We start from the raw sequence: 26,621 nt of genomic DNA on the forward strand, positions 1-26,621 counted from the left end.
GTGTTTATTGAATTCCTGCAAAATAAATAGTTGTTGGAAGCATAGTAGGAATGAGATTGAAGTCGTGTGACTTATCTTCTTACTTTTATAGTATTTAGGCTTAACATTCATAAAAGTTGTGTTCATTTGTGGAGATTATAGTGATGAACAAAACATGTCAGAATATTACATTTTGTTGTTCAAAGAGCTATATTCTGTAATAATTTAAATCTAAAAGCTTGTGTCGAGGAAACCAGTGTAATGCAAACTTCCGGGTTGGCCTAAAAAATACAGCATCTCGTCCTCCATGTTTTATTTACACTAACACACCCCAGACCTGAAACTCAGTGCTCAAAGAAGTTTCCATCTCGCACGACTTTGCGGTGATGTTCATATACACACAATCTGTAAATACACTCTTTTTGAAATGACGCACCAAACTGCTGCCAGATCTTGACCCCCTGGCTCTCCTATTACCAGTGTAAGACATAATTCTAGTGCATACTAGTATAGGAATTGGAACAAAGCTCAACTCTACTTCCACCTAAACCAAACAAAAAAAGTATTTCCAAAACAAAATGAATGGGTATCATGAGGTGAAACTGGGCAGTCATTTTCAAATGTGCAGTTGACTCATTTCATTTTTCAGTGTCATCACTCCTTCAACCACTAAATATACAACTTATTCAACAAAATGGACAAGACTGGCTATCATATGTTCGCCAAAAGTTCAATTTTAGCTTTTAAAATACACTGCACTCTACACGGCTTGTTTAAAGTAATTATGTTCCATCTGTAAGATCATCATGTTACAGCAAAAGCAGAAATTATGACTTAAAATCTTCAAAATAACTAACAACTTTGCATTCCATTACACAGAAACACAAATTCCTTTAATTCCTTAAAAAAATCACTGAAAATCCAAGCAGGGCTGAAGAAGCCAGTTGGAGTCAAAAGCTCTAAATGTGGCCGAACGCACTAGCGCAGACTCTTTTTCCAATAGATGGCTGTTTACTCAACCAGTGCTATGACTCTCAAAATAGCCTGACTTTAGGAATGAGAATTTCAGATGGGCCTTGTGCTAAAGAAGAGTTGTCTTAGAATGTTATTTGTGTATTTATTCAAATGGAGTTTTATGAATAAAGCTAGTCTCTGTGACAGTTCTAGTTCATAATTATAGCAGACGTTCAAAGCCACATTTGACAGACTCCAGGTGGAAGATGCGTTCCTGCCAAGATGAGGCTTCCCCAGTTTACTGTTTGCGAACCTTGAGGGTGCCTGACACCAGACCCAAAAGCTGTTTCTGTGGTTTACAAGATGATTTAATGTGCAGTAAGTAGAACTCAAGCAAATATACTGCTTTTAATAAGCAGCTCCTCTGGTTGCCAAGAGTTTTTTGGTTATGTCTCTCTTTGTTGGGTCCGTAGCCCCCATAACATACTCAGAATCGTAAAATTAAACTTGCTTTTGATTTTCTGTTTTATTAAAAATGTTATGACACCCATATGGAATTTCTTGAACATTCATAATCCCTTCTCTATTGTAAAAACATTAACAAACACAAGGGCTCTGCTGTATAAAGCCCCACACTGATTCACTGGCACAATGTACAGTCATTCAAAATACAGTAAAAATGAAAAGCGAAATCAATCATACACAACACGATTTTTCAAAACTGAAACGATCTGTCAGCGATTTGTTGTCTGACCACAGTCTCCCCTGCACATGTGGAATATGAATGAAATACACTGGCCCACCAACCGCGTCTGTCAGCACAGCTCTTCCTCTTTGGTTTCCACATTCCCTTCTTTTTCCTCCTCATTTGTGACACTGTCTTCCCCACTTCCTGCACTGTAGATAAAACGACAGTAGCACAGCATGTATCCATATGACTGCTACATCATAATATTTGCATGGTTACTTTTTCGCTATGCCAATTACAATAAAGCTGACATAAAATCATAAGATGAAAGATTCATAATAAATAGATCTTTTGATGTCAAAACCACATCTACTGTATTTCCATTGAGTAAGATGACTTTATTTTGATGGGTATGGGTCACAAGAGAGGAAGTAATGTTAAACCTTTCATCAAAACTAGGATAAATACTTTAACACGTTGTTCAATCTTTGCATTGAACAGATTTGTTCCGCTCTGTGATAATCATAACACATACTCACTGCAAACACTAATTTTAAAACCATCATTCATGTGTCTTCATACCTCTTCTGGGTTTCGCTTTCAGTGGTGTAATGATCTTCATCCGCAGACATGTTGTCCACATGGATAGCCTTATTTGTTCCTCCCTTTGATCTCACAAAATTTTCATCCAGACCTGCTTGCTCCAAAGTACTCCTGTATCTGCGTTCAGCATTATTCTTGGCATTTTTCTGAAATCATTAGGTACACATGGTTAATTTTTTTTTTTCTACATTATTATGAAGAAGAATGGTTTATAAATATTAAGTAGTGTACCTGCGACACCTGCTCGAACAGGTATGGGCGAGTTGTTACTCGGGTTTTGATTTCCTTTAGCTCTTTTTGATAATCTTTCATCCTCTCTAGATCAGCTTGCCTATGTTCACAACTCATAATCAGTTATTACATTCTAGGGTTGTTTATAAAATGAAGCTCTTAGACGTTTTATTCAAAGTGCTCACCGGTGCTGTTTGAGTTTGTCTTGGTAGACCTCTTTGAGACTTTTATGCGGGTCCATTGCCTTGGCTCTCATTGCTACTGCCTTGCTCATAGCTTGAGACTTGATTGTGTGCTGCTTCATCCACTTTGCGTTCTCCTCCTCTTTGAGGTCCTTCAGCTCCAGAGATCTCCTGTATGACAGGCAGATTATACATCACTTTTTAAAATCTCAATAAACTGAAATAAATGTCAAATTGTGTTAGGTAGATTAAATCCAATGAATTATATGTGAATACAAAACATCTATTATATGTATATAGTTCATTGTAAATAATGTTTTTTTTCAAGTTCACAAAATAACACAGTCATATACAGTTGAGGTCAAAAGTTTACACCCCCCTTTTAGAATCTACAAAATGTTCATTATTTTACCAAAATAAGAGGGATCATACAAACTGCATGTTATTTTTATGTAGTACTGAACTGAATGAGATATTTCACATAAAATGTTTACTTACAATTAAAAAAATTAACCCTGTTCAAAAGTTTACACTCCCTTGATTCTTAATGCTGTGTTCTTAACTGAATGATCCACAGCTGTATTTTTTATTTTTTTTTGTTTATTGATAGTTGTTCATGAGTGTCTTGTTTGACCTGAACAGTTAAACTGCCTGCTGTTCTTCCATCTGATCCATCTTTTCACACTGAGGACAACTGAGGGACTCATATGTAACTATTACAGAAGGTTCAAATGCTCACTGATGCTCCAGAAGGAAAAACCATGCATCAAAGGTGGGGGGGGACTTTTTTGAATTTGAATATTAGGGTAAATTTAACCTACTTTTTCTTCTGTAGCCTCTGAAGGGCAGCACTAAAAAAAAAAATTACACATTTCCATGGTTTTCAAAAAAAAAAGCAGCTCTTAATGTGTTGTTTTTCCTTCTGGAACAGTATTTGAACAATTCAACATTTGAACCCTCTGTAATAGTTGCGTATGAGTCCCTCAGTTGTCCTCAGTGTGAAAAAATGGATCTCAAAATCATACAGTCATTGTTGGAAAAGGTTCACTTATGCAAAAATGCTTGAAAACCAAAGAATTTGTGGGACCTGAAGGATTTCTCTGAAGAACAGCAGGCAGTTTGACTGTTCAGGACAAACAAGGACTCATGAACAACTATCACTAAACAAAAAAAAGCTCAGCTATGGATCATTCAGGTAACAACACAGTATTAAGAATCAAAGTAAACTTTTGAACAGGGTCATTTTCATAAATTCAACTATTATTTTCTCTTGTGGACTATATGTAAACATATTTTATTTGAAATATCTTATTCAGGTCAGTACCAAATAAACAATAACATGCATTTTGTATGATCCCTTTTATTTTGGTAAAATAATTAACATTTTTCAGATTCTGAAAGGGGGATGTAAACTGTTGACCTCAACTGTAACAAGCCTAAATATGTTGCAAACATTGTACAAAAAAAAAAAGAAAAAAAGATAAATACAAAAGATACAAAAAAAAAAAATTGAACATATTTCATTTCTGTAATCCAAATCTATTTCACATTATTTTATTGCTTTAAATAATTGATTTTATTATTGTACAGCTTGTTTTTAAAGAGACACAAAAATGAAAATTCTGTCATTAATTACTCACCCTCACGTCGTTCCAAGACCTTCGTTCATCTTCGTAACTCAAAAAGATATTTAATTCAGATTATTAAATCTGAGAGCTTTCTGTCTCTGCATAGACAGCAGGCAATGTTCAAGATAGTAAGGAAATTGTTAAAATAGTATTTTTGTTTTCTTTGCGCACAAAAAATATTCTCGAAGCATCATAAAATTAAAGTTGAACCACAGATGTCACATTAACTATTTTATCAACTTTCTGGGCCTTGAACATGGTAGTTGCATTGCTGTCTAAAAAAGGTCAGAAAGCTTTTGGATTTCATCAAAAATATCTTAATTTGTGTTTTGAAAATGAACGAAGGTCTTAAGGGTTTGGAACGACACAAGGGTGAGTATTTAATGAAAGAAATTTTCATTTTTGGGTAAAACTATTCTTTTAAGTTCTGGGAAGATGTTTAAAATTCATTTTAAAAGTGTTGAACCCACAATACTAGCCTAAAACAATGTTTAAATAGCTATTTGTATTAACAATAACCAATAGCCTGTGTAGCTAACAAGAATTATACAATAAAAAGACCACAAATGTGTATTATAAAATAAAATATGACATGTTTTATTGATTTTACTCATTAAAAAGAAGCAGCAGGCTCACCTTACAGCCATGGATCTTTTCCTGGCAGCATCTGTTATGTACGTTGGAAGAGTATCCATAGATAGTGACGTTAGGCCACCAAAAGAACTGCTTCTCTTTAGATTTGTCTTGTCTGTAGATTCCTAGTCAAGAAAAATTTTATATTAAACACACTCCTCAAAGAAATTCAATTCAAATCAAATTCAAATAGCAACCTGTGGGTTTTCTGGGCTCCTGTGGCGTGGCTGTAGCGTGGATGTGCGCAGCTGGAAAGGTTTACAGTGAGTGACATCTCTCCTCTCTCTTGCCTCCATTGCCTTTTGTTGAAAAACCTTGTAGAGCTTGTCAAAGTCAGGCACGGCAGCGTTAGTTTTAGGTCTGAAGGATAACTTCTGGTCCAAGTAACCCAGCATCATGCTTTTGGTCTTCTGAGCACTGCAGGCCTGTCTATCTGCACTGGCTTCCTGTCTTTGAATGGGTGCTGAGGAGGCTTTCAGAGTCTCCTGAGCTCGCAGATGAATGCGAATCTTCCTTTGCTGCTCCTGCTCTGAACCAGCATCACATAAATACAGTTTTAAAAGGTGAGTAAATTATTTTTGTGAGAACTATTCATTCAAATATGTTAGATTTTTAATTAAATGTGTTACATATTTGACCCTGGATGACAAAACCAGTCTTAAGTAGCACAGGTATATTTGTAGCAATACCGAAAAATACATTGTGTGGGTCAAAACTATAATTTTTTTAATGCCAAAAATCAATAGGATATTAGGTGAAGATCATGTTCCATGAAGATATTGTTTTTTATTTTCTACCGCAAATATATCAAAAGTTAATTTCTGATTAGTAATACGCATTGCTAAGAACTTAATTTGGACAGCTTTAAAGGCTTTAAAAGTTTTTTTCCAGATTTTCAAATAGTTGTAACTCGGCGAAATATTGTCCTTTCCTAACAAACTATACATCAATGAAAAGCTTATTTAGCTTTCAGATGATGCATAATTCTCAATTTCAAAAAACTGACCCTTCTGACTAGTTTTGTGGTCCAGGGTCACACATGGTGTTTAGCACATACATAAGCATATAAATTATTATATATTATACATTTTTTTAAATTAAATATACAAATAAATGGCACCTTTCAGCTGTTCAGAGAACCTTGGGTCTGAGACCGCTTTCGGTATAGGTTTTCTCGCACAAACTGGTTCTATTTTTTCACTTTTATTGGCAGAGGCCATCTCCTCCTTCAGCCTCTCTTGCTTCTTCTCCTCCCTCTTGTGGAACCTGAAGGGCTTCTGCATGGTCAAGAGGAAATCTTTCCTCTGCTCACGACCTTCCTTCCTCAAGCGCGCTTGTTCATAAATGAGGTCACCATAAAGAGGCTTAGAGATGTGCTCAGGGACAGGAGCAACGTGAAACTGTTTCTGACACTCAGCCAGGTCTGCCTTCTCTTTGGCTTTCTGTGAATCCTGGGGAAGAGGCTTCCTCTGTCTCTCTATCACCAGTCCCAGAGAATTTGATCCAGTAGTTCTTGGTGCCTTGACTCCATTTGAGGTAAAATTCCGCAGGATTACCTTTGAACTGAGGACAAGAGCGAATGATGTATGTTTCAGTTCAACATCTTTGGAAACATTGTTATCGCATTTAAAAGAGAAGTTCACTACCAGAATGAAAATTTCCTGATAATTTACTCACCTCAATGTCATCCAAAATGTTTAGTTGTCTTTTTTTTCTTTTTAGTCGCAAAGAAATAAGGTTTTCTGAGGAAAACATTCCAGGAATTTTCTCCATATAGTGGACTTCAATGGGGTGCATAAACATTCAATGTTTATGCACCAAAAGTGTAACAAAAGATCACTACTCATTTGAACCAAGCAGATAAATGGTCAGTGTGGCATGGTTCAAATGAGTAGCATGGTTTTGTTACGCTTTTAGCACATAAACTTAGACGGTCCAAATTGCAGTTTCTAAGGACTCTACACAATCCTAGCTGAGGAATAAGGGTCTTATTTCTTTATCTATCTTTAAAAAATAAACATTTATATACCTTTTAACCACAAATACGCATCTTCATGCATTGCGTAATTACATTAGAAAAAGTCACGCACAGTTCTTTATAAAGAACCTTGAGCATCCATGGAACCTTTTATTTTTTAAATGTTCTTAAAAATGGTTCTTTTAAGAACTGTTCACTGAAAGGTTCTTTGGGGAACTGAAGCTGCATTGAAACTGCAATTTTTGCCTTTTAAAAAATAAATACGACCCCACGTTGTGTCAATCACGTTTACACACTGCCTCCGAAACTTTCGACCGTCATAAAAAAATTCGGATCAGGTTCGATTTTCTGCGTTTTTGCATCCGTAGCAAGCATTTTAAAAAGAAAGGATGACGAATACAAAAAATTTGAAATTACGAAATTTGAACTTGCAATGACCTTTGGTCCATTGGCCACCATTGAAGTCCACTATATGGAGAAACATCCTGGAATGTCTTCCTCAAAAACCTTAATTTCTTTTCAACTGAAGAAAGGAAGACATGAATATCTTGGATGACATACAGGTGAGTAAATTATCAGGAAATTTTCATTCTGGAAGTGAACTCCTTTAAGAAATGAAGTACCTGTGGTGTTTGTCGTTCTCAGAGCTTCGTTCATCATGATCACTGTTGCTCTGCTGCAGTATTTTGGATTTAAGTATCCATTCAGTGCTCGTGGTGAGCAGGGAGTTCTGCATGAGCCTCTTCTCCAGGCCATTCTGGTGCTGAAGCGCTAAATTCTCTAGCTGCTGCTTGCGTTTGGCCTTCAGAGCCTCCAAATGCAACTCAAGAGATAGTTCAGACTTATTCCTTTCTTCATTACAAGACAGCAGGCTTTCCAAAACATGCACATTGTCTCCCTCTTTAGATCTAGAGCTATCTAAAGTGGGAGAGATCTGGACAGAAAACATTTTGTTTGTTAAATTAATAAATTGTTTTACTGATGAAATAAGAAAGGAACTGAAAGAAACAGACACTACACTATAATTTTGTAATTGAAAACACACACACAAAAAAAGAATTTGACATTTTTGTAGTCTACATGGAATACAGTGCCTTGCAAAAGTATTCATGTTTACACATTTCACTGCTTTAAATTACTTTTTTCTACATCAATCTACACTCCATACACCATAATAGCAAAGCAAAAAACACGCTTTTAACATCTTTGCAAATTTATATAAAAAAAACTTAAATGATTCCATTGCATAAGTATTCATACCCTTATCTGGGACAGTTGAAAATTAGCTCAGGTGCATTCATATTGCTTGTAGATGTTACTATACTTTGATTGAAGTTAACCTGTGGCAAAATCAATTGAATGGGTATGATTTGGAAAGGTACACATGTCTTAATAAAAGATCTAACAGCTGAAAATGCATTTCAGAGCAAAAAAAAAATCTGCTGTGTTGAAGGTTAACAGAAGCATGTCTCCGTCACCCTTAATGGAAAGTTTGAAACAACCAGGACTCTTCCTAGAGCTGGCCTCCTGGCCAAACTGAGCCATTGATAGAGACTGGTGACCAAAAACCTGATGGTCACTCTAGGTGAGATCCATGATCATATGCACATAGGAGAACTTACAGAAGGACAAACATCACTGCAACACTCCACCGATCTTGGCTTTTATGCTCAATCCTTTCCTCAGTGAAGACACATGAAAACACACTTGGGATTTGCAAAAAAAGTATCTAAAGGACCCTCAGACTGATAAACAAGATTCTGTGGTCTGATAAACCTCAATTCTAAGCATCCTGTTTAAATGAAAACCAGGCACTGCTCATCACCTGCAGAGCACCATCCCAAAAGTGTGTAGCAGCTTCATGCTGTGAAGCTGTTTTCAGTGCCTTAATGAAAACTCAGTCCAAAGCATTCAGAACCTCTGGGCAGAAGGTTCACCTTCCAACAGGACAATGACCCTAAACACAAAGCAAGAGTGGCTTATAGACAACGCTGTGAATGTCCTTGAGTGGCTCAGCCAGAACCTGGGTTTGAACCCAATCAAGCATTTCTGGAGAAAACTTAAAAATGTCTGCCAGACCCCATCCAAGCTGACAGAGCTTGAGGAAGAATGGCAGATATTTGCCAAATGTTAATGTGCAAATCTTGTTGCATCATACCTAAAACTTGAGGCTGTAAAGGTGCTTCAGCCAAGTACTGAGTTAAGGGTATGAATACTTATGCAATGTACATGTACGTATTTCAGTTTTTTATTTTAAATACATTTATTACGTTTTTGCTTTGTCATTATAGTGCAAAGTAATTTTAAACACTTTAAAACAAGGCAGCAACATGAAACGTGAAAAATTAAATTAAATACTGTTGCATTAAATACTATTATTGATCTAGCTGGCTGAACAACGTCTCACAGGCAGCAGTGATTTTCATGAATGCAAGCACTAGCATAAAATAATTATTTAAGCAATTATCAAAACGAGTGTTTATGTATATGAAAGAAAATAACATTTTATGTCATCAAAATGTAGTTGTTGCTTTTTCTTAGCTAGGGGAGTTGTGTTGAATGTAAACAGCGTAAATGTTGTTACTATAGCAACCCCAAACGCTCATAGTTACGCTCTGTTATTAGTTCGCCTTCGCCAACAGCGATTCAAAATTAATTGTATAAACAATAACACAAACAAATTAATCAATGTTAAATCGATAAATACACTGAAAAATGTTAGACATTTGTCTTCCTTTTGAACTCAAACTCTGGTATTCCATAAGTTCTTCCGCCATTATTGTTTTTTTTTTTCTCACCATTGTCATCTGATCCATGCTGTGATCAGGCCCGCTACGAGGATATCATTCAAACACTCATCCATTAATTGTGAAAGATCAAAACACACTCCATTTCCTTGGAATCGGCAAATATCATGATCTCTGCACCGGTGACAGTCTCCACCCACCAGCGCTTGAGCATGGCCACTGAATTTACTGAACCAGCGAGCTTACAATTACAGCATGTCTTTCAAGGATACAAGATACAAAATAGCATCTGTTTTGCAAAAAAATAAATAAATAAATGTAACTGAAACATGTTGCCTATGTTCACGTTTAAATAAAATAAACGCACTTGGCTTTATCCTCCACGACGGCAGATGGGGCTAATGCTAACGTACTTCCATGCTAGCATCTTAAACACTTCTGAACAAGAGCTGGGAAGTGAAAGTACTTTAAAAGACAGAACTTTTACGCTGTCATTCTTTAGTGCTGTGTGTGACATGCATTTCTCTTGTGAAGTGAAGACAAATAAAATGTTTTTGGAATGTCCATAATTGATTTTCATAATTTCAGTGGCTTTTAAAATCCGGAAGGAGTGTAGCAAACAGAACTCTTACGTATTCTATCAACAACATGGCTGGATGATAGATATAGCACCGTTATTGTCAATAACAGGACAAACATAACGAAGAGTTTTAGCTATTTTCTTTTAGCCTCGTTAGTTGTAACAAGTTGCTTCACGTCTGTTTTCCTGCTAGAATGTTCACTTTCGGGAAAGCTAAACTAGCTGTGCTCGGGATTGGACGACAGTGTGTGGCACAGAGGGCACTCCATGGAGTGCGAGCGCTGCGTAGAGGATTCGCGTCCTCCGAGCGCGATGAGGAATCCAGCACTTCTGAAAACGATCTCTATGACATTATAATATCCGGCGGGGGAATGGTGGGCACCGCTATGGCATGTTCTTTGGGTGAGTGAGTGTCCGTGACATGCACCCAGTCTACTTTTGCCCCTCATCTCCACTCTCCCACGCTGCATACACTTCCCAGTTGCAATAAAGTCCTTCCCGTGACTTTTCTTTACCCCTGCTCCCTTGCTTTTCACGCAAAGGAGAAGTTGTTATTTTGCTTGATGAAAGTGTTTTAGCTGGAGGTGAAGGGTGCAATTGCGGTTGTACAACAATGTGACGTTCTCATGCTGTAGGATACTAAAGTAAGCAGTGTGCAATCAACGCACAGATTTTATGCAAACTAAGTTAAGTTCTTATTCAAATGCATGGGCAAAATACGAGAAGAAACAACATCACAGTGATTTAAAAAGGATCTTGGAAAGAATGCATTTAAGCTGTGTTTTTTTTTTTTTTTTTTCAGGTCTAGATCCAAATTTGGCAGGGAAGAAGATACTCCTGCTGGAATCTGGTCACAAAAAAGAGATGGACAGGGTTCCAGAGACCTACAGTACAAGGGTCAGCTCCATCAGCCCAGGCTCAGCAACAATTCTTAGTGGTATGGACCTTGTGGTGCATTTTTATTTCATTCTGTATGGTTCACATGACACTCATAGGGTTCAATAGAGAATATGTTGCTGCCTTATTTTGAACTGCTTTAAATTACATTTTTCCCTACATCATTCTATACTCCATACACCATAATGGCAAAGCAAAAAACAGTTTTTTAACAAAATATTTATATAAAAAAATACTTATGATTCCATTGCATAAGTATTCATACCCTTGTCTGGGACAGTTGAAATTTAGCTTAAGAGCATTCATATTGCTTGTAGATGTTACTACACTTCAAGCGGCAAATTCAATTTAATGGGTATGATTTGGAAAGACAAACATCTTAATAAAATGTTCAACAGCTGAAAATCAGAGCAATCAGAGCAAAAACTAAGCCCCGAGGACAAAAAAAACTGCCTGTAGAGCTCAGAAATAGGATTGTATCAAGCCACGGATCTAGGGAAGCGTTCAAAAAAAATTCTGTTTCATTGAAGGTTCACAGAAGCATATAGTCTTGGTTACCCTTAATGGAAGAAGTTTCGAAACAACTACTTCCTAGAGCTGGCTTTTCTGGCCAAACTGAGCAATTGATAAAGAAGGACTTTGAGTGGTGACCAAGATCCTGATGGTCACTCTAGTTGAGCTCCATATGTGGAGACAGAAGAAACCTACAGAAGGACAAACATCACTGCAACACTCCACCGATCTGGGCTTTAAGGTGGTGTAGCAAAAACTCAAATCCTCTCCTCGATGAAGACATAAAAACACACTTGGAATTAGCAAAAAGGCATCTAAAAGAGCCTCAGACTGTGAGAAACAAGATTTTCTGGTCTGATGAACCTTAATTCCAAGCATCATGTTTGGAGGAAACCAAGCACTGCTCATCACCTGCAGGGTACCATCCCAAAAGTAAAGTGTGCTGGTAGCAGTGGCAGGGACTGAAGGACTCAGAGTAGAAGGAAGCTCAATGCACTAAAATACTGAGATAGACTTAATGAAAACCGAGTCCAGAGCATTCAGAACCTCAGGCTGGGCAGAAGGTTCACCTTCCAACAGGACAATGAACCCAAGCACACACCAAGAGTGGCTTATAGACAATTCTGTGAATGTCCTTGAGTGGCCCAGGCAGAGCAAATGTCCGTCTGTCCCCATCCAAACTGACAGAGCTTGAGAGGTGAAGAGTTGATGGGAAGAATGGCAAATAATTGCCAAATGCTGATTTGTGTAAAGCTTGTCACATCATACCCAAAAAGCCTGGAGGCTGTAAAGGTACTTCAGCAAAGTACTAAGTTATGGGTATGAATACTTATGCAATGTATTTCAGTTTTTTTTTTAAATATATTTACAAAGTTGTCACAGTTTTGTTGTATATGGTGTGTAGACTGTAGATTGATGTAAAAAAAAAAGCTATTTGAAGCAGTTTAACCTAAGGCTGCAACATAACAAAACGTTACAAGGCATTTTATCTGTCAGGAATAGTTTATCCAAAAATAATCATAATTCTTCATTAATTCACCCTTGTGTCTTTCAAAAATGGACAACAAGCACAATTTAAATACATCATAGAATTAGTACACTATTCAGAGTCTCCTAAAATTATATATTAGATAGCTTCGTTGGGAACAGTTGTAGTTGTTAAGTAAAACTACTAAAATAATTTTCAGTAATTGAAATAAAGCTGGTATTAAATACAATATAAATAACACATGAAACTTTAGAAATGTTGTTTAATAAATGTTTAAGTTAAAGTATTAAAATGACTAAAACTAAAAAATGAAGTATAAATGAATGGTAAGTAGAAATAATACAAAAATGCCTAAATTTTATAAACTAAAATTAAAACAAAGTATAAAGATAAAATCAAATTTAAAATATTAATAATTACTGTAATAATATAAAAAGAATGCTACTTAAAGGGTTAGTTCACCCAAAAATGAACATTCTGTCAATAATTACTTGCCTATAAGACTTTAGTTTATCTTCGGAACACGAATTAAGATATTTTTAATGAAATCTGAGAGCTTTCTGACGCTGCACACAAAGTCCTTACGACCTTTCTTAGCCTTGAATGTGTTGCTGTCTGTTTAGGGTCAGAAAGCTCTCAGATTTCATCAAAAATATCTTTATTTATGTTTTAAAGATAAACAAAAGTCTTATGGGTTTGAAAAAACGTGAGGGTGAGTAATTAATGACAGAATTTTTATTTTTGCGTGCACTATCCCTTTAATAATATACTGGGTTAATAATATACAGTATGTTGTTTTTAGTGAAATTGTTCTCTTTTGTCTATTTTTAGTGTAGTTTTCCATAAACTATAAAACATCGGCTAAAGGATAACAATAGATTTTAGAGGGACAGTACTAGATTCAATTCCGTGGACATTGAGCCGACCTCAGTTGCCAGGCTACACAGTGTTTTATGTTGAATGAAACATATGCTTTTGATTGTGTCCACAGAATGCATGTTTGCATTATGGGCAATGTTGGGCATCATTTAGAACCAGTACTTTGGGTAATGTGGAGGCACAATCCAATCACATGGTCTGTGGTGAGGATGAGTACATCTGTTCCATTCAAAGCTCTGAAACGGCACTCCTGTCATTAAACCTATTTACAGTATAATGTTTGTATATGAAAGATTCACCAGGAAGTGGGTCAGTAGGTAGCTTTCTCTGTTGCCCTGTATACTTTATTCCAGTACTATATTTAGTTTGCTCTTTCTTTGTTCTTTGAATATGATAAAGGATAAACTTTTTAATTGTGACCTATTTTGTTACAGGTCTTGGTGCTTGGGACCATATTGTGAATATGAGATGCAAGCCTTATAATAAAATGCAGGTCAGTAAAACCAGTATGTTATAATGCAGTGATTACTTGGGCGGTGCCATTATGCAATAACAGTACTATATTCTATAGAATGATAATTATATTTCACACACTCCAGTATTTCTACAGACTTCACAAAATGTTCATCAAAGCAGTATAGTACTACTCTTTTACAAGTGAAAATGAAAAAAAAAAAAATCAAACCAAAAGAAACTCGCATCATTTAAAAGCAACTAACCACTAAAGCAAAACACATTATGTGTAACCAACACAGTCATTTACCATGACCTTACCTGCTTATTTTCCAGAGTAGGAAGGCGCTCCATTTAAAAACAGCTGTATCGTGTTTTGCTTATCGTTGTTTGCCTCATCACACTGTAAGCAGCCACCCATAAATTAATGCTACAGAACCACAGCCTCCGAATACAAAACATACATTAGAGACACCGAACCTCAAACTCTGCATCGCAACCTGACAGTTAAGCATGGTTTTGCTTGTGGCCGCAGTTTATCTATTAGAGTCTTATTTAGCGGGATGACATAAATCTAGTTGTGTCTACTAATTATGAAGATTCATGGGAGATGCAGGGAGAGGAGTTAGAAGCTGTGGAGATCGCAAGTAAAAGGACCCTTCGTTTACTACGCTGTGGTGGGGTTTCTCCTGTAAGATGTGGATTTTTTTTCACTGCCAGAATGAAATCCTGTGGTTTCTGGGCAAACTAAGGGGTGTCATCAGAGTGCACTTTATAGTGATATACCTCACCCATTATACCTTTCCTGTATCCTTTAAGATTTTTTGTGTTTGTGAGTGCATTTATGTCCAAACAAGGATGAAATTGCAAAGGAACCGAGTTCTAGGTTCCCTCTCGCCCTCCAATTAAATTCAAGCGGTTGGAGAAAAGCGTCTAAAGCTGGCTTGGGAAGTGCCATGTACCAGAAAAAAAGCGTGGAGTTTCCCTAAAGTGTTATCAGCTAGATTTTTTCCCTCCATAATGGTCTGAACCTTTTCTGGTATCTTTGTTGCAGAAATGACCGTGTTAAAAGGGTCATTTTGGCAAGGGACGTTTTAATTTGGCAGCGACTGCAAGTACATAGCAACTCCAAAAGTTATCAACAGCTGTGTTTTTCCTATGTGTAAAATCCTTATAATTGTGGGTTGGTCACGTTTTAAATCTTCCACGTAACCATGTATCAGAAATTGCAAAACCACTACTATTAGTGGTTTTAGCATGGCTGTATAACAAGAAGGATAGAACGGTCTTTCTGAATCCATGTTACTCATGGGTTTAGTTGTTTTCCAGTCAGCTTAGTTACAAGTCATTTTAGGTTTTTAAAAAATAGCTGCATCAATCAGCAAGACGTTTTGCATTTAAAACCAGCTGCGTGTTTTATTAACTAAGTTGCAAGGCAACTTGGATGAAACAAACTTAGCTCGACAGTAATGTTCACGTATTTGTTATTTATTATTGGCTTAACTATAAATACGAGCATAAATCGCCACGAAGAATGGCGTTTTGCATTTCTGCCTCACCCCAGTGCGTTTAGAAAGTCAACCGTGCAACCTCAAAGCCTGTTGGTGGCTGATGTTTGGTTAGAGTATCTGGCAAAACTCTTCGCTCACTCAAACGGCTTTGATGTGTTCAAGTTCAATGAAGCACGTGCTCTTTTGGAAATCCATAAATAGTGCCGAGCAGCCACATAAGGATAGAGTTGTAAACCACAGCAATAATTTGGCCCTTTGCTTTAGGTTTGGGATGCTTGTTCAGATGCTCTGATTGCATTTGATAAGGAGAATCTGCAAGACGAGATGGCATACATCGTTGAGAACGACGTCATTGTGGCTGCCCTCACCAAGCAGCTGCAGACTCTCTCTGGTAACCGACACATTTTGATGTTTGATATATGGATCGATTTATGTGTTTGTTTTTGTAATCATTGCTTTGCACACTGAACTTTGATCATTCTGTGATGATATATGCTTGATCGTTGCTTTTTTCCATGTTGTTAAATGCTTTCCCCAGCAGGGGCCTGCATTCTCGAGCGTTGAGTGGGCTCCCTGTTAATTAGTTTTAGGGATGGCTTGGCAAATGATGTCACCACAAGCCATTTCTTCCTGCCTTGGCAAAGTGTTTATTTGTACTCGGACTCCTTTTGAACATCTTTCTTCTTCTGTTTTTTCCTAAAGATTCCACTTCTTTGGATGTGTCCGTGTTTTTCCTGCTATTTCAATCACCAGCACATTACTTTTGGTGGGAGTCAGAAGCCCCACGAGAATTACCTCCCTGTTCGGACACGTGCAGTGGTCTATTGACCCATTTAAAAAAACCACATTCCTTTCCAGCCGTAGCATCTCACTCGCTCGGGGTGCCTGAGCACGGACAGCATTTTACTGTAACGTTTTGTTGTTGCAATTAACTAAACCATTCCAAGGCTCTGCATTTGGCTTTTCCATGCCATGCTCTGTAAAATGGCATATTTTTAAAAACAGGCCTTTTTTAAAACGCATCTTACGTTTAACAGATGTGCGGTAGCACGTGCGTGTTCACGTGTTTGTGTCAAGTTGGTGCTTTTTAACAGTTTTCTATTTCTGCTGAAGTACTGAACAAAACGTACATGCATCAGCCAGCAGGTTTTTTCCGTTACTCTGCTTTGAAATCAGCAAGATGCCAATATTTCTCATCCATGCGCAAGAACTAGTGTTCAATTTTGTGGACAGAGTGGCGTAATTCCGGATCTTTTCATGTTCTAGACTGCCAGTGATTCTAAGAAAAGTGGATTTTCTGCTTCCTTTACTTTCGTTCTCTGTTGTGTGCAGGATATTGGCAGCTGCTCATATGTATTGCATGCTTTGCTTTTAGATAAACACCATTAGTCAGCCATGGGTGACTTGCCAAAGCCATTAGGAGAATTGTCAATGCTAGCAGTCCTCAACCAGAGAAAGGAAAACAACTTTGTGTTTTATGAGGTGGTTTGATGATCCCTAATTTTTGCCTTTGTCACAGCCAAACCCTGTTTGTTTGGATTTTTTCCCATTTCGCAAGTGGGGCTCAACAAGATTTGGACTAATGCTCTTTTGTTGCATTTTAATGTGTAATGATGTTTTGCTATAATTATGATTCATGTCTAAACCAGACCATGTTCGAGTGCAGTACCGAACAAAAGTGGTGAAGTACACCTGGCCCCATCCGTACCATGTCTCAGAGTCCATCCCTTGGGTTCAGGTGACTCTAGCTAATGGAAAGAGTCTCCACACCAAGCTGTTGGTATGTAGAATTTATGCAGTGTGTCATTTAGTATTACAAACAAAACAATTTATTAAAGAGATAGTTACTTAATTAATTACTCGTCCTCATGTTGTTCCAAACCCATAAGACCTTTATTCATCTTCGGAACACAAGATATATTTGATGAAATCTGAGAGCTTTCTGACCTTGCATAGACAGCAATGCAACTGGTGCATTCAAGACCCAGAAAGGTAGTAAGTACATTGTAAAAACAGTCCTTTGTGACATCAGTGGTTCAACCGTAACTTTATTAAGCTATGAGAATAATTTTTATGTGCACAGAAACAAAAATAACAACTTGATTTAACAATTTCTTCTCTGTCAGTCTTCGACAGTCTTTGCGCGTTCACAAGAGTACCATTGGAACATTCCTCTGCTTGTAAACAAGGTGCAGCACATCCAGGTTTTACGTCAGAATGCATATGCCACACGTCATGATACTCTCGTGAACGCGCATCGAAGACTGATACAGAAGAGAAGAAATTGTTAAATAGTCATTATTTTAGTTTTTCTTTGTGCACAAAAATATTCTCATAGCTTCATAAAATTAAGGTTGAACCATTGATGTCACATGGGCTATTTTAACAATGCCCTTACTACCTTTCTGGGCCTTGAGTGTGTCGGTTACATTGTGGTCGAAGCAGGGTCAGAAAGCTCTCGGATTTCATCAAAAATATCTTCATTTGTGTTTCGAAGATTTCTCACAGATTTGGAATGACATGAGGGCGAGTAATTAATGACAGAATTTTCAGTTTTGGGTGAACTAACCCTTTAAGGTAGGTTTGATTGGCTCTTTCAGATTGGTGCTGATGGGCCAAACTCAATGGTGCGGAGGGAGGCGGGAATCCCCACAGTCAAATGGAATTACGACCAGTCAGCGGTCGTCGCTGTTCTGCATTTGTCTGAAGTATGATGATTCTTCAGTTTGAAGTTCAAATCATATTGCTTCATCATGTAATTGCCAACTTCTTAAATACTGTAAGAAATGTCACATTACAGAAGAAATATGGTTGCATTGAATGCATTAACCTTGCAATATTGTTTTTCAGCCCACAGAGAATAACGTAGCCTGGCAGAGATTTCTACCAACCGGACCCATCGCGATGCTTCCTGTGAGCTGACCTTAATAGTTTATTTTGCTTGTAAATGATCTCAGTTGTACTTGATTCGTTTCATTGGTTTGTCGTGATATCACTTAGTGGTCAAATGGAAAATACATGTGTTCTTAATGGTACTCAAGCCCAGACATGGTGTATGTGTCTGCTGTGCAGTTGTCAGACACGGAGAGCTCGCTGGTCTGGTCCACAAGTCATCAGCAAGCTGAAGAACTTCTACAGCTGGATGAAGAGAGCTTTGTGGATGCCATTAACACTGCCTTTGTGAGTAATCACTGACACTGTTGACACACTTATGGTCCACCTCACTAAACCAAACACCTTACGAGTGCTGTGCTATTGCAGTATCGCAATAGTTAATTTTGGTATGTGGAATAACGTAACAAAGATAGAATTTTTTTATTGAAATGTCATATCTGTACTCTGCATTCTCTTTTAATTTCGGCTGAGTGGCCTCAAACTGACCCTCACACCCTTTTTTCTTTTCTTCTTGTTTGTGTTTCCGTCAAAGAAACTCCTCTTTTCCCAAGCTGGCTATTTTTACTGGCCTTACTGGTCACAGGCCTTTGCATCTGAGTCACGCTTGCCATGAAAACTGGTTTGCTAATTAAGCCCAAGGTTTGCCAGTGTTGGTCATTACTCCACGGAATGTTTTTTCTACCGACCAAACTCAAATTTGTGGCCTGCTCAGCATTTTACTTTAATTAGGCATGCTTTTTGCATCTCTGCTGAAATACCTGTCTTTTAAGACTTTAGTGCTCTCAGTGCACACAAGGAAGAAGGTATCGATCTCAGGATAAAAAGAGCAGTAATTTATACAAATTTGTGATTATTTACTCGCTTTCATGTCGTTTTAAACCCGTATGACTTTGTTTCTTTAAATTTGCGGTGTTCCACTGAAGCATGTTTACGCAGCTTTTTCCCATACAATAAAAAGCAGCAGTGACCAGGGACTGTCGTGATCCAAAAAGGACCAAAAAAGCACTATAAAAGTGTCATTTGAAGGAGTCCATCCAAGTCATGTGCTAATTCCAAGTCTTCTGAAGCACTAGTTCTCACTTTTGACTTAAAAGTCTCCCATTGTCCATCACAATTTTCAACTTCTTTATTGACAGAAACTGGGAGTGCTGATATATGAATCAACCACAATTAATTTGTGATTCCAGAAATTTCAACAAACTGGATGTTATTGCAGATTTTTGTATGTTTTTTTTTTTTTTTTTTTTAGCAAATCAGTCAAGTTAAAAAAACACTGCTCTTAAGTCATACAATAGCTTTAAAGAACAGTATGTTCTACTCTATAAGAATTTTAGTTCATCATGTGGAAATCGTCCCCTCTGAAGTGCATTTTGGTTCCATATTCATTTCTGGTTTCAATAAAGATTTTTGTGTTATTTTTAAGGCCAAAAGTGAACAGTGGAAAATGCTTTTTACTGCCCTTTTCTGCAGCCTGTCAAATGGTGAGAGAAGTTCAGAGTTCAGTGGGACAGAAAATAATAAATATCAAAAAATGAACTAAGAATCACTTGGTTCCCTATTTTTTCTCCTTTGAGATTCAGGATGATTTCTCAAATTTGCTTGGATTAGAGCAAACAGTTATGGACTTCTGTGGTGTTTTCATTTAGTGCATTTGGAAGATGTTTATCCTTTTACGTGTAAGCTGACGACAAGTCATGGATTTGGAATTAAATTAGCAGCAGTCAATTGTCTTGTTTTGATCACCCTGTTTTTATGGCCATTTTGTAGTATTGCATCAGAAACGAGTGATGGAAATGTCAGTAGGTAGGTTTATTTGAACAGTGAGAGACCAAATAACAACAAAAAAAATCTAGAAAAATGCATTTTAAAAAGTTGTAAATTAATTCACATTTTAATGAGTGAAATAAGTATTTAACCCCTTCCCAAAACGTGACTTAGTACTAGGTGGCAAAACCCTTGTTGGCAATCACAGAGGTCAGATGTTTCCTGTAGTTGGCCAACAGGTTTGCACACATCTCAGGAGGGATTTTGTCCCACTCCTCTTTGCAGATCCTCTCCAAGTCATTAAGTTTTCGAGCCTGACGATTGGAAACTCGAACCTTCAGCTCCTTCCACAGATTTTCTTTGGGATTAAGGTCTGGAGACTGGCTAGACCACTCCACGACCCTAATGTGCTTCTTCTTAAGCCACTCCTTTGTTGCCTTGGCCATGTGTTTCGGGTCATTATTATGCTGGAATACTCATCCATGACCCATTTTCAATGCCCTGCCTGAGGGAAGGAGGTTCTCACCCAAGACTTGACGGTACATGACCCCGTCCATTGTCCCTTTGATGCGGTGAAGTTGTCCTGCCCCCTTAGAAGAAAAACTCCCCCAAAGCATAATGTTTCCAGCTCCATGTTTGATGGTAGGGATGGTGTTCTTGCAGTCATAGGCAGCATTCCTCCTCTTCCAAACATGGCAAGTTGAGTTGATGCCAAAGAGCTCATCTGACCACAACCTCTGAATCATTCAGATGTTTATGTGCTTTCTTGAGCAGAGGGACCTTGCAGGCGCTGCTGGATTTTAGTCCTTCATGGCGTAGTGTTACCAATTGTTTTCTTGGTGACTATTGTCCCAGCTGCCTTGAGATCATTGACAAGATCCTCTCGTGTAGTTCTGGGCTGATTCTCCACCGTTGTCGTGATCAGCCCCAGACCACGGGAGATTAGATAGACAGTTATTTTGTGTTTCTTCCATTTGTAAATCGCACCAGCTGCTGTCACCTTCTCACCAAGCTGCTTGGCGCTGATCTTGTAGCCCATTCCAGCCATGTGTCGGTCTACAGTCTTGTCCCTGACATCCTTGGACAGCTGGATGAGTGGAATTTGGAATCTGATTGATTGATTGATTGATTGATTGATTGATTGATTGATTGATTGATTGATTGATTGATTGATTGATTGATTGTTTCTGTGGACAGGTGTCTTTTATACAGTTAACAAGCTGAGATTAGGAGCACTCCCTTTAAGTGAGTGCTCTTAATATCAGCTTGTTACCTGTATAAAAGACACCTGGGAGCCAGAAATCTTGCTGATGGATGGGGAGCAAATACTTAATTCACTCATTAAAATGCAAATCAATTTAACCTTTTTTTATGTGTTTTTCTGGATTTTTTTGTTGTTGTTGTTTTTCTGCCTCTCACTGTTAACATAAACCTACCATTAAAATAGTGGGCAAACGTACAAAATCAGTAGGGGATCAAATTTTTTTTTCCCTCATTGTAATTGGACCTATCTGGTTATTCTTAAATGCCCGAGCAGTCTGCCGTCAAAGTATCTCTGTATAATTGAACAATCTTACATGATTGCGGTCTCAAAGAGCAGGCATCCACTTCTGAAAACAATGACATCATTTATTGTTTCATCTGCTCGCTCTGAGTAATTTATTATATAAGAAAATTATTATATTCAGTTGGCTTCTCCTACTTTTCTTAGTGATATTTAGTGGCAGTTTATCAGGAAGTGACGATTTTGTTCTCTAGCTGGTTGGATGGAAACAGTGCTTATTCGCAAATGTTTTATGCTATATTCTAATTTTGTACATAAGTTAAATTTCCAGCTTTGGATGAAAACCCATTTAATGATTGTCTTGTAACTGGCTCTCTACTTCTCTCTACTGATCTTCCATCCAGTTTCAGCTTAAGAGCTAGAGATTATTGCATACATCATTTCTCTGTTGCCATCTGTTGTCTCTTTAGTGGAGTAATGAGAACCATTCTGAGCTGGTGGAGACTGCCGGCTCTCTATTTCGGACGGCCCTTTCTGTCCTGATGCCTGACAGCGGCTCTGCACGTCAGCTTCCACCTAGCGTTGCAGGTATTGGCCCAAAGAGCCGGGTCATGTTCCCGCTAGGCATGGGTCACGCCACAGAATACATCCGTCACAGAGTGGCCATCATTGGGTATGTTTGCCAAGTTGCAGAGTATTTGTTGTTCGGAATTTAAGATTTTTTTCCCGTAAGTATAGAGTCATGTAAATGTGAATGAGAAATCTTTCAATATGTTGGGTTTATAGTGCAGTAATGTTTATGTGGTTGTCTGAGACTTCAAACCTATGTAATGATGTATTGCTAGGGTAATGTAGAGTCGACAAGGAGGAAATTTTAGCAGGTTTGGCCGGTCAAGTTAAATTTGGATCCTGACTCAAGGTTTCTCTCTATATTTTCTGATTTTTCTAATTTCAGAGATGCTGCACACAGAGTCCATCCTTTAGCAGGCCAAGGTGCCAATCTAGGCTTTGGCGATGTGGCCTGTCTCACAAAAGTTCTCAGCCAAGCAGCATTTAATGGAAAAGACCTTGGTAAGTGTTGGAGCATCAGCAGCAGTCAAGGCTGATTGTATGTGTTCAGTAGATTAGTTTTCAAATATATACATCATTTGAAGTCATGCAGTAAGCTTATCTAATAAGAAACTTGTATATTATATAAGCTATACAGCAAAGTACTGCCTCACGTTGAAGAAACGTGACACTTTTGCTGATTTGGAATTTTTGGAAGATCTTAGAGTATTTCATACCTGGTGTAGCATGCTTTTGGTTCAGAAAAGCCCAGTGGAGCTATCTGTGGTTTTTTATAAGCTCTTTTCCATATCCTTATATTGAGGGTTATCTTTAGTAAAAAGAACTGGTTGTCCTGGAGCAGTATACAGTGTTTTTACTTGTCGCTCCTGCCAAGAACTCCTCATAAATTTCTTTGCAGCCACAAATGGAAAACTTGACATCTGTTGACATCAGTTTCTTAGAAATTCATATATGTGTATTTAAGAGCAGTAACTTATATTTTCCATATTTGTCCATATTGCAGATATTTGATTTTAAACCGCTGATTTTGAAGGAAAATCAAAAATCACACATCAGAAAGCACTACCTTCATATTGCCAATTGAAAGCTTTTTAAAAGTATTTTTAAAAATTCAAATGCAAGCCATGTTACAGTTGAAGTCAAAAGTTTACACACACTTTGCAGAATCTCCGAAATGTGAATTATTTTACCAACATATGAAGGCTCATACAAAATGAACTTTTACAGAAGTCTCAAACGCTCACTGATGCTTCAGAAGGAAACAATGCATTGAGAGCCAAGGGTGTAAACTTTTGAACAGAATGGTGCATAGATTTAGTGTCATATTTTTTCATGTAGTACTGCCTTTAAGAAGCTACAGAAGATACTTTCATGTTTCCTAGAAATTAGAAGTTAAATTTACCCTGATCTTCAAATTCAAAAAGTTTCAATGGCTCTTAATGCATCGCTTTTCCTTCTGGAGCATCAGTGAGCATTTGAACCTTCTGTAATAGTTGCATATTGTCCTCCGTGTGAAAAGATGAATCTCAAAATCATACAGTCATTGTTGGAAAGCGTTCAAATGCACAAAAATGCTGAAAAACCAAAGAATTTGTGGGACCTGAAGAACAGTGGGTAGTTTAACCTTTAAGGACAAACAAGGGACTCATGAACAACTATCACTAAACAAAAAAATACTGCTGTGGATCATTCTGGTAACAACAGTATTAAGAATCAAGTGGATGTAAACGTTCATTTTTATAAATGTATTTTTTTTTTTCTCTTGTGGACTATATGTAAACATCTTTTATGTGAAATACCTTATTCAGGTCAGTAATAAATAAAACATAACATGCATTTTGTATGATCCCTCTTATTTTGGTAAAATAACATTTTGCAGATTCTGCAAGGTGTATGTAAACTTTTGACCTTAACTGCATGTGCAAAAGTTGATGCCATAGGACTATTCTGTAAGTCTCTAGAGATTTCTGCAGGTGTAAATTCTGTGCAACAAGCCCAAATGGATAACAGAAAGAACCAATTCTGAAGTAGAAGAGGAAGAAAAAAAACAGTGTTTTTCTGTTTAACTGTTGATCATTTGAACTCTAGGAGCCATGCAGCACTTGTTGGAGTTTGAGACTGAGCGTCAGAGACACAATCTTCCTATGATGGCAGCCGTTGACCTCATGAAGAGACTGTACTCCACTAATGCCGCTCCTGTGGTTCTACTAAGAACCTTCGGCCTCCAGGCTACCAACGCTCTGCCTCCACTTAAAGTATGATCGCATCTTTTACTCTTCCCACAATTTCTTCAAAATGTCAGTTTTAATTTTTATGTCATGCTGTGAAATTACTGGACAATCTGTTCCCTTACTCCATCGTATTCCATTACTTTGATTCTTGTTCTTTTTTCAGCTCTGTGGCAGTCCGCTCGTGTTCTCGTTCATTTCTGTCATCTCTTTCTCCGCTCTGTTCCACTTCCAGCTTTAGGCTTCTTTCACCTCTCTAACTTTTGCTCCCTCTTTCACTCTTCCTTTGACTTCTTCCCCTCTCTAACCCCATCCCCCATCTTGTCCTCTGATTACATGCCTTTCTACTCTTATCCGTGCCTGTAATTTACATGGTCAGGAGCTACTACTATGGCTATGTTTAGCCCTAAATTTACTGTTACCGAAAGTGTGTGGGTGGAGTTGCAGGGCTGTGCATGGTGGTGTTGGCTTGTGTTTTCACACTCCTTTTATTACAGGCCACTCTTATGAAATGGCTTCATTCCTTTACTAAGCGATTCCGACCAGAGGGCCCGTAACTTGTCTTAAGCCTTGAGGGATATCTCCCACATTTGATGCTTCTATTATAGACGTTACAGCCGCTTTATGTGCCTCAAATGTAATGTAGGAGGACTTGTCACCCTTTGCGATCAAAAGTGGGAAGATGTGTATAAGGCATCAGGTGTGAAGTCACTTACCCATAGTTATATATTTTGTTTTTCTTGTATCCACAGGAGCAGATCATGGCCTTCGCCAGCAAGTAAAACACTAGCTGCAAACTGGATGTTTGCTGGATCTCTAATGTTAGAAGATTTTGTTCATGGACTGTATAAGTGTAAATTAATAAAATATATTTTATTCCTCTGTCTTAGTGGGAAAACATTTTTAAGCCATCTTTTCCAATCACCCATATGAAAATGTTATATAAAATCAATATAAGATGTAACTCCTACTGCTCTGCCTTCTTTGCTAGTAGAATGTAAATGTGTTCTACCATTTCTTAGACTTTGTTACTTTAATACTATTGGCTATTGAATGGTATAAAGTTGAACAACAAAGAATAAATAAAGGCCTGTTATAAAAAGAATAACTGTAATTTAAAAGATAATCAGCCTTTTTTGAATAGAAAACATTCACAGTTCATAAGACTAAGACTTGTCTCTGAAACACAGAATGTTGTTTATTGTATGGCCTAATGTATTCAGTTTTGTGCCGGGATGGACTGGTTGTAAAAGGGTTTTTCCAAGTGGCCTGTGTAAGTTGTGGAGAAGCTGTTAACACAGCTTCCCAAGTCAAAGGTATAATGTTACATAGCTTTAAAGGATTACTCCACTTCCAAAATGAACATTTTGGACGACATTGGGGTCCAAAATTTTATGTCTTTCCTTTTTCAGTAGCAAAGAAATTCTTTGAAGTTCTTTGAGGAAAACATTCCAGGAATTTTCTCTATATAGTGGACTTTAATGGTGCTCAATGGATTGAAGGTTAAAAATGCAGTTTCAGTGCATCTTCAAAGGTCTCTACACGATCCCAGCCGAGGAATAAGGGTCTTATCTTGCTAAATGATCGGTTATTTTTTTTTTAATTCGTTTTTTATACTTTTTAACCTTAAATGCTTGTCTTGTCTAGCTCTGTGATGCATGTGTTCTGCAGAAGTACCAACCCAGTTTACAAAGTAAACGTGCAAAAAAGGTCAAATGCCCTTTACAAAAAAAGGTAAAACAGCGATGTAGGGCGATTTTGAAGTTAAAGGAATGCACAGAATACGCATGAGCATCGCAAAGTTAGAAAAGACTAGCATTTGTGGTTAAAAAGTGTATAAATATGAATTTTTCTTAAAAAGAAAAGATTTGTTTTTGCTAGATAAGACCCTTATTCCTCGGCTGGGATCGTTTAGAGCCCTTTGAAGTTGCACTGAAACTGCATTTTCAATCCGTTGAGCTCCACTGAAGTCCGTATGGAAAACTTTATTTCTTCAGTCACAAAGAAATTTAGACATTCATATCTTGAATGACATGGGGGTGAGTAAATTAAAAGTATTTTTTTTATTCTGGAAGTGGAGTAATCCTTTAAGCATGTAATTTGAATTATGCTGGAATTGTATTATCTGGTGATACTTTTTTCTTCCATTTTTTAAAAGCAAAAATGTCTTCTAAAGTTTGGTTTCAAAGAGGTTCACTACTCATAGAAATTGTAAG

At 37.5% G+C, this 26,621-nt stretch overlaps 2 protein-coding genes across 2 annotated transcripts; one reads left to right on the top strand and one right to left on the bottom strand.

The window, feature by feature from the left end:
• Window positions 1-1,517: 1,517 nt before the first annotated feature.
• fam161b (FAM161 centrosomal protein B) lies at window positions 1,518-7,825 on the bottom strand. Its single transcript, XM_073826592.1, has 8 exons — window positions 7,500-7,825; window positions 6,019-6,461; window positions 5,096-5,427; window positions 4,902-5,023; window positions 2,641-2,808; window positions 2,456-2,555; window positions 2,204-2,370; window positions 1,518-1,830 (listed from the first exon to the last, which is right to left on the bottom strand). Exons 1-8 carry the CDS (start codon window positions 7,823-7,825, stop codon window positions 1,749-1,751), a joined length of 1,740 nt encoding a protein of 579 aa, XP_073682693.1. The 3' UTR covers window positions 1,518-1,748.
• A 2,310-nt stretch (window positions 7,826-10,135) lies between these two features.
• Window positions 10,136-25,287, top strand: coq6 (coenzyme Q6 monooxygenase). The gene is made up of 12 exons (XM_073827380.1): window positions 10,136-10,605; window positions 11,006-11,140; window positions 13,915-13,973; window positions 15,709-15,835; window positions 17,094-17,224; window positions 18,045-18,152; window positions 18,295-18,357; window positions 18,517-18,624; window positions 22,078-22,280; window positions 22,563-22,678; window positions 24,266-24,432; window positions 25,158-25,287. The coding sequence occupies exons 1-12, from the start codon at window positions 10,398-10,400 to the stop codon at window positions 25,185-25,187; spliced, it is 1,455 nt and encodes a 484-aa protein (XP_073683481.1). The 5' UTR covers window positions 10,136-10,397; the 3' UTR covers window positions 25,188-25,287.
• The last annotated feature ends 1,334 nt before the right edge of the window (window positions 25,288-26,621 follow it).

This window comes from Garra rufa, chromosome 21, assembly GCF_049309525.1.
Source record: "Garra rufa chromosome 21, GarRuf1.0, whole genome shotgun sequence".
In the NCBI taxonomy this organism is placed as follows: Eukaryota; Metazoa; Chordata; class Actinopteri; order Cypriniformes; family Cyprinidae; genus Garra; species Garra rufa.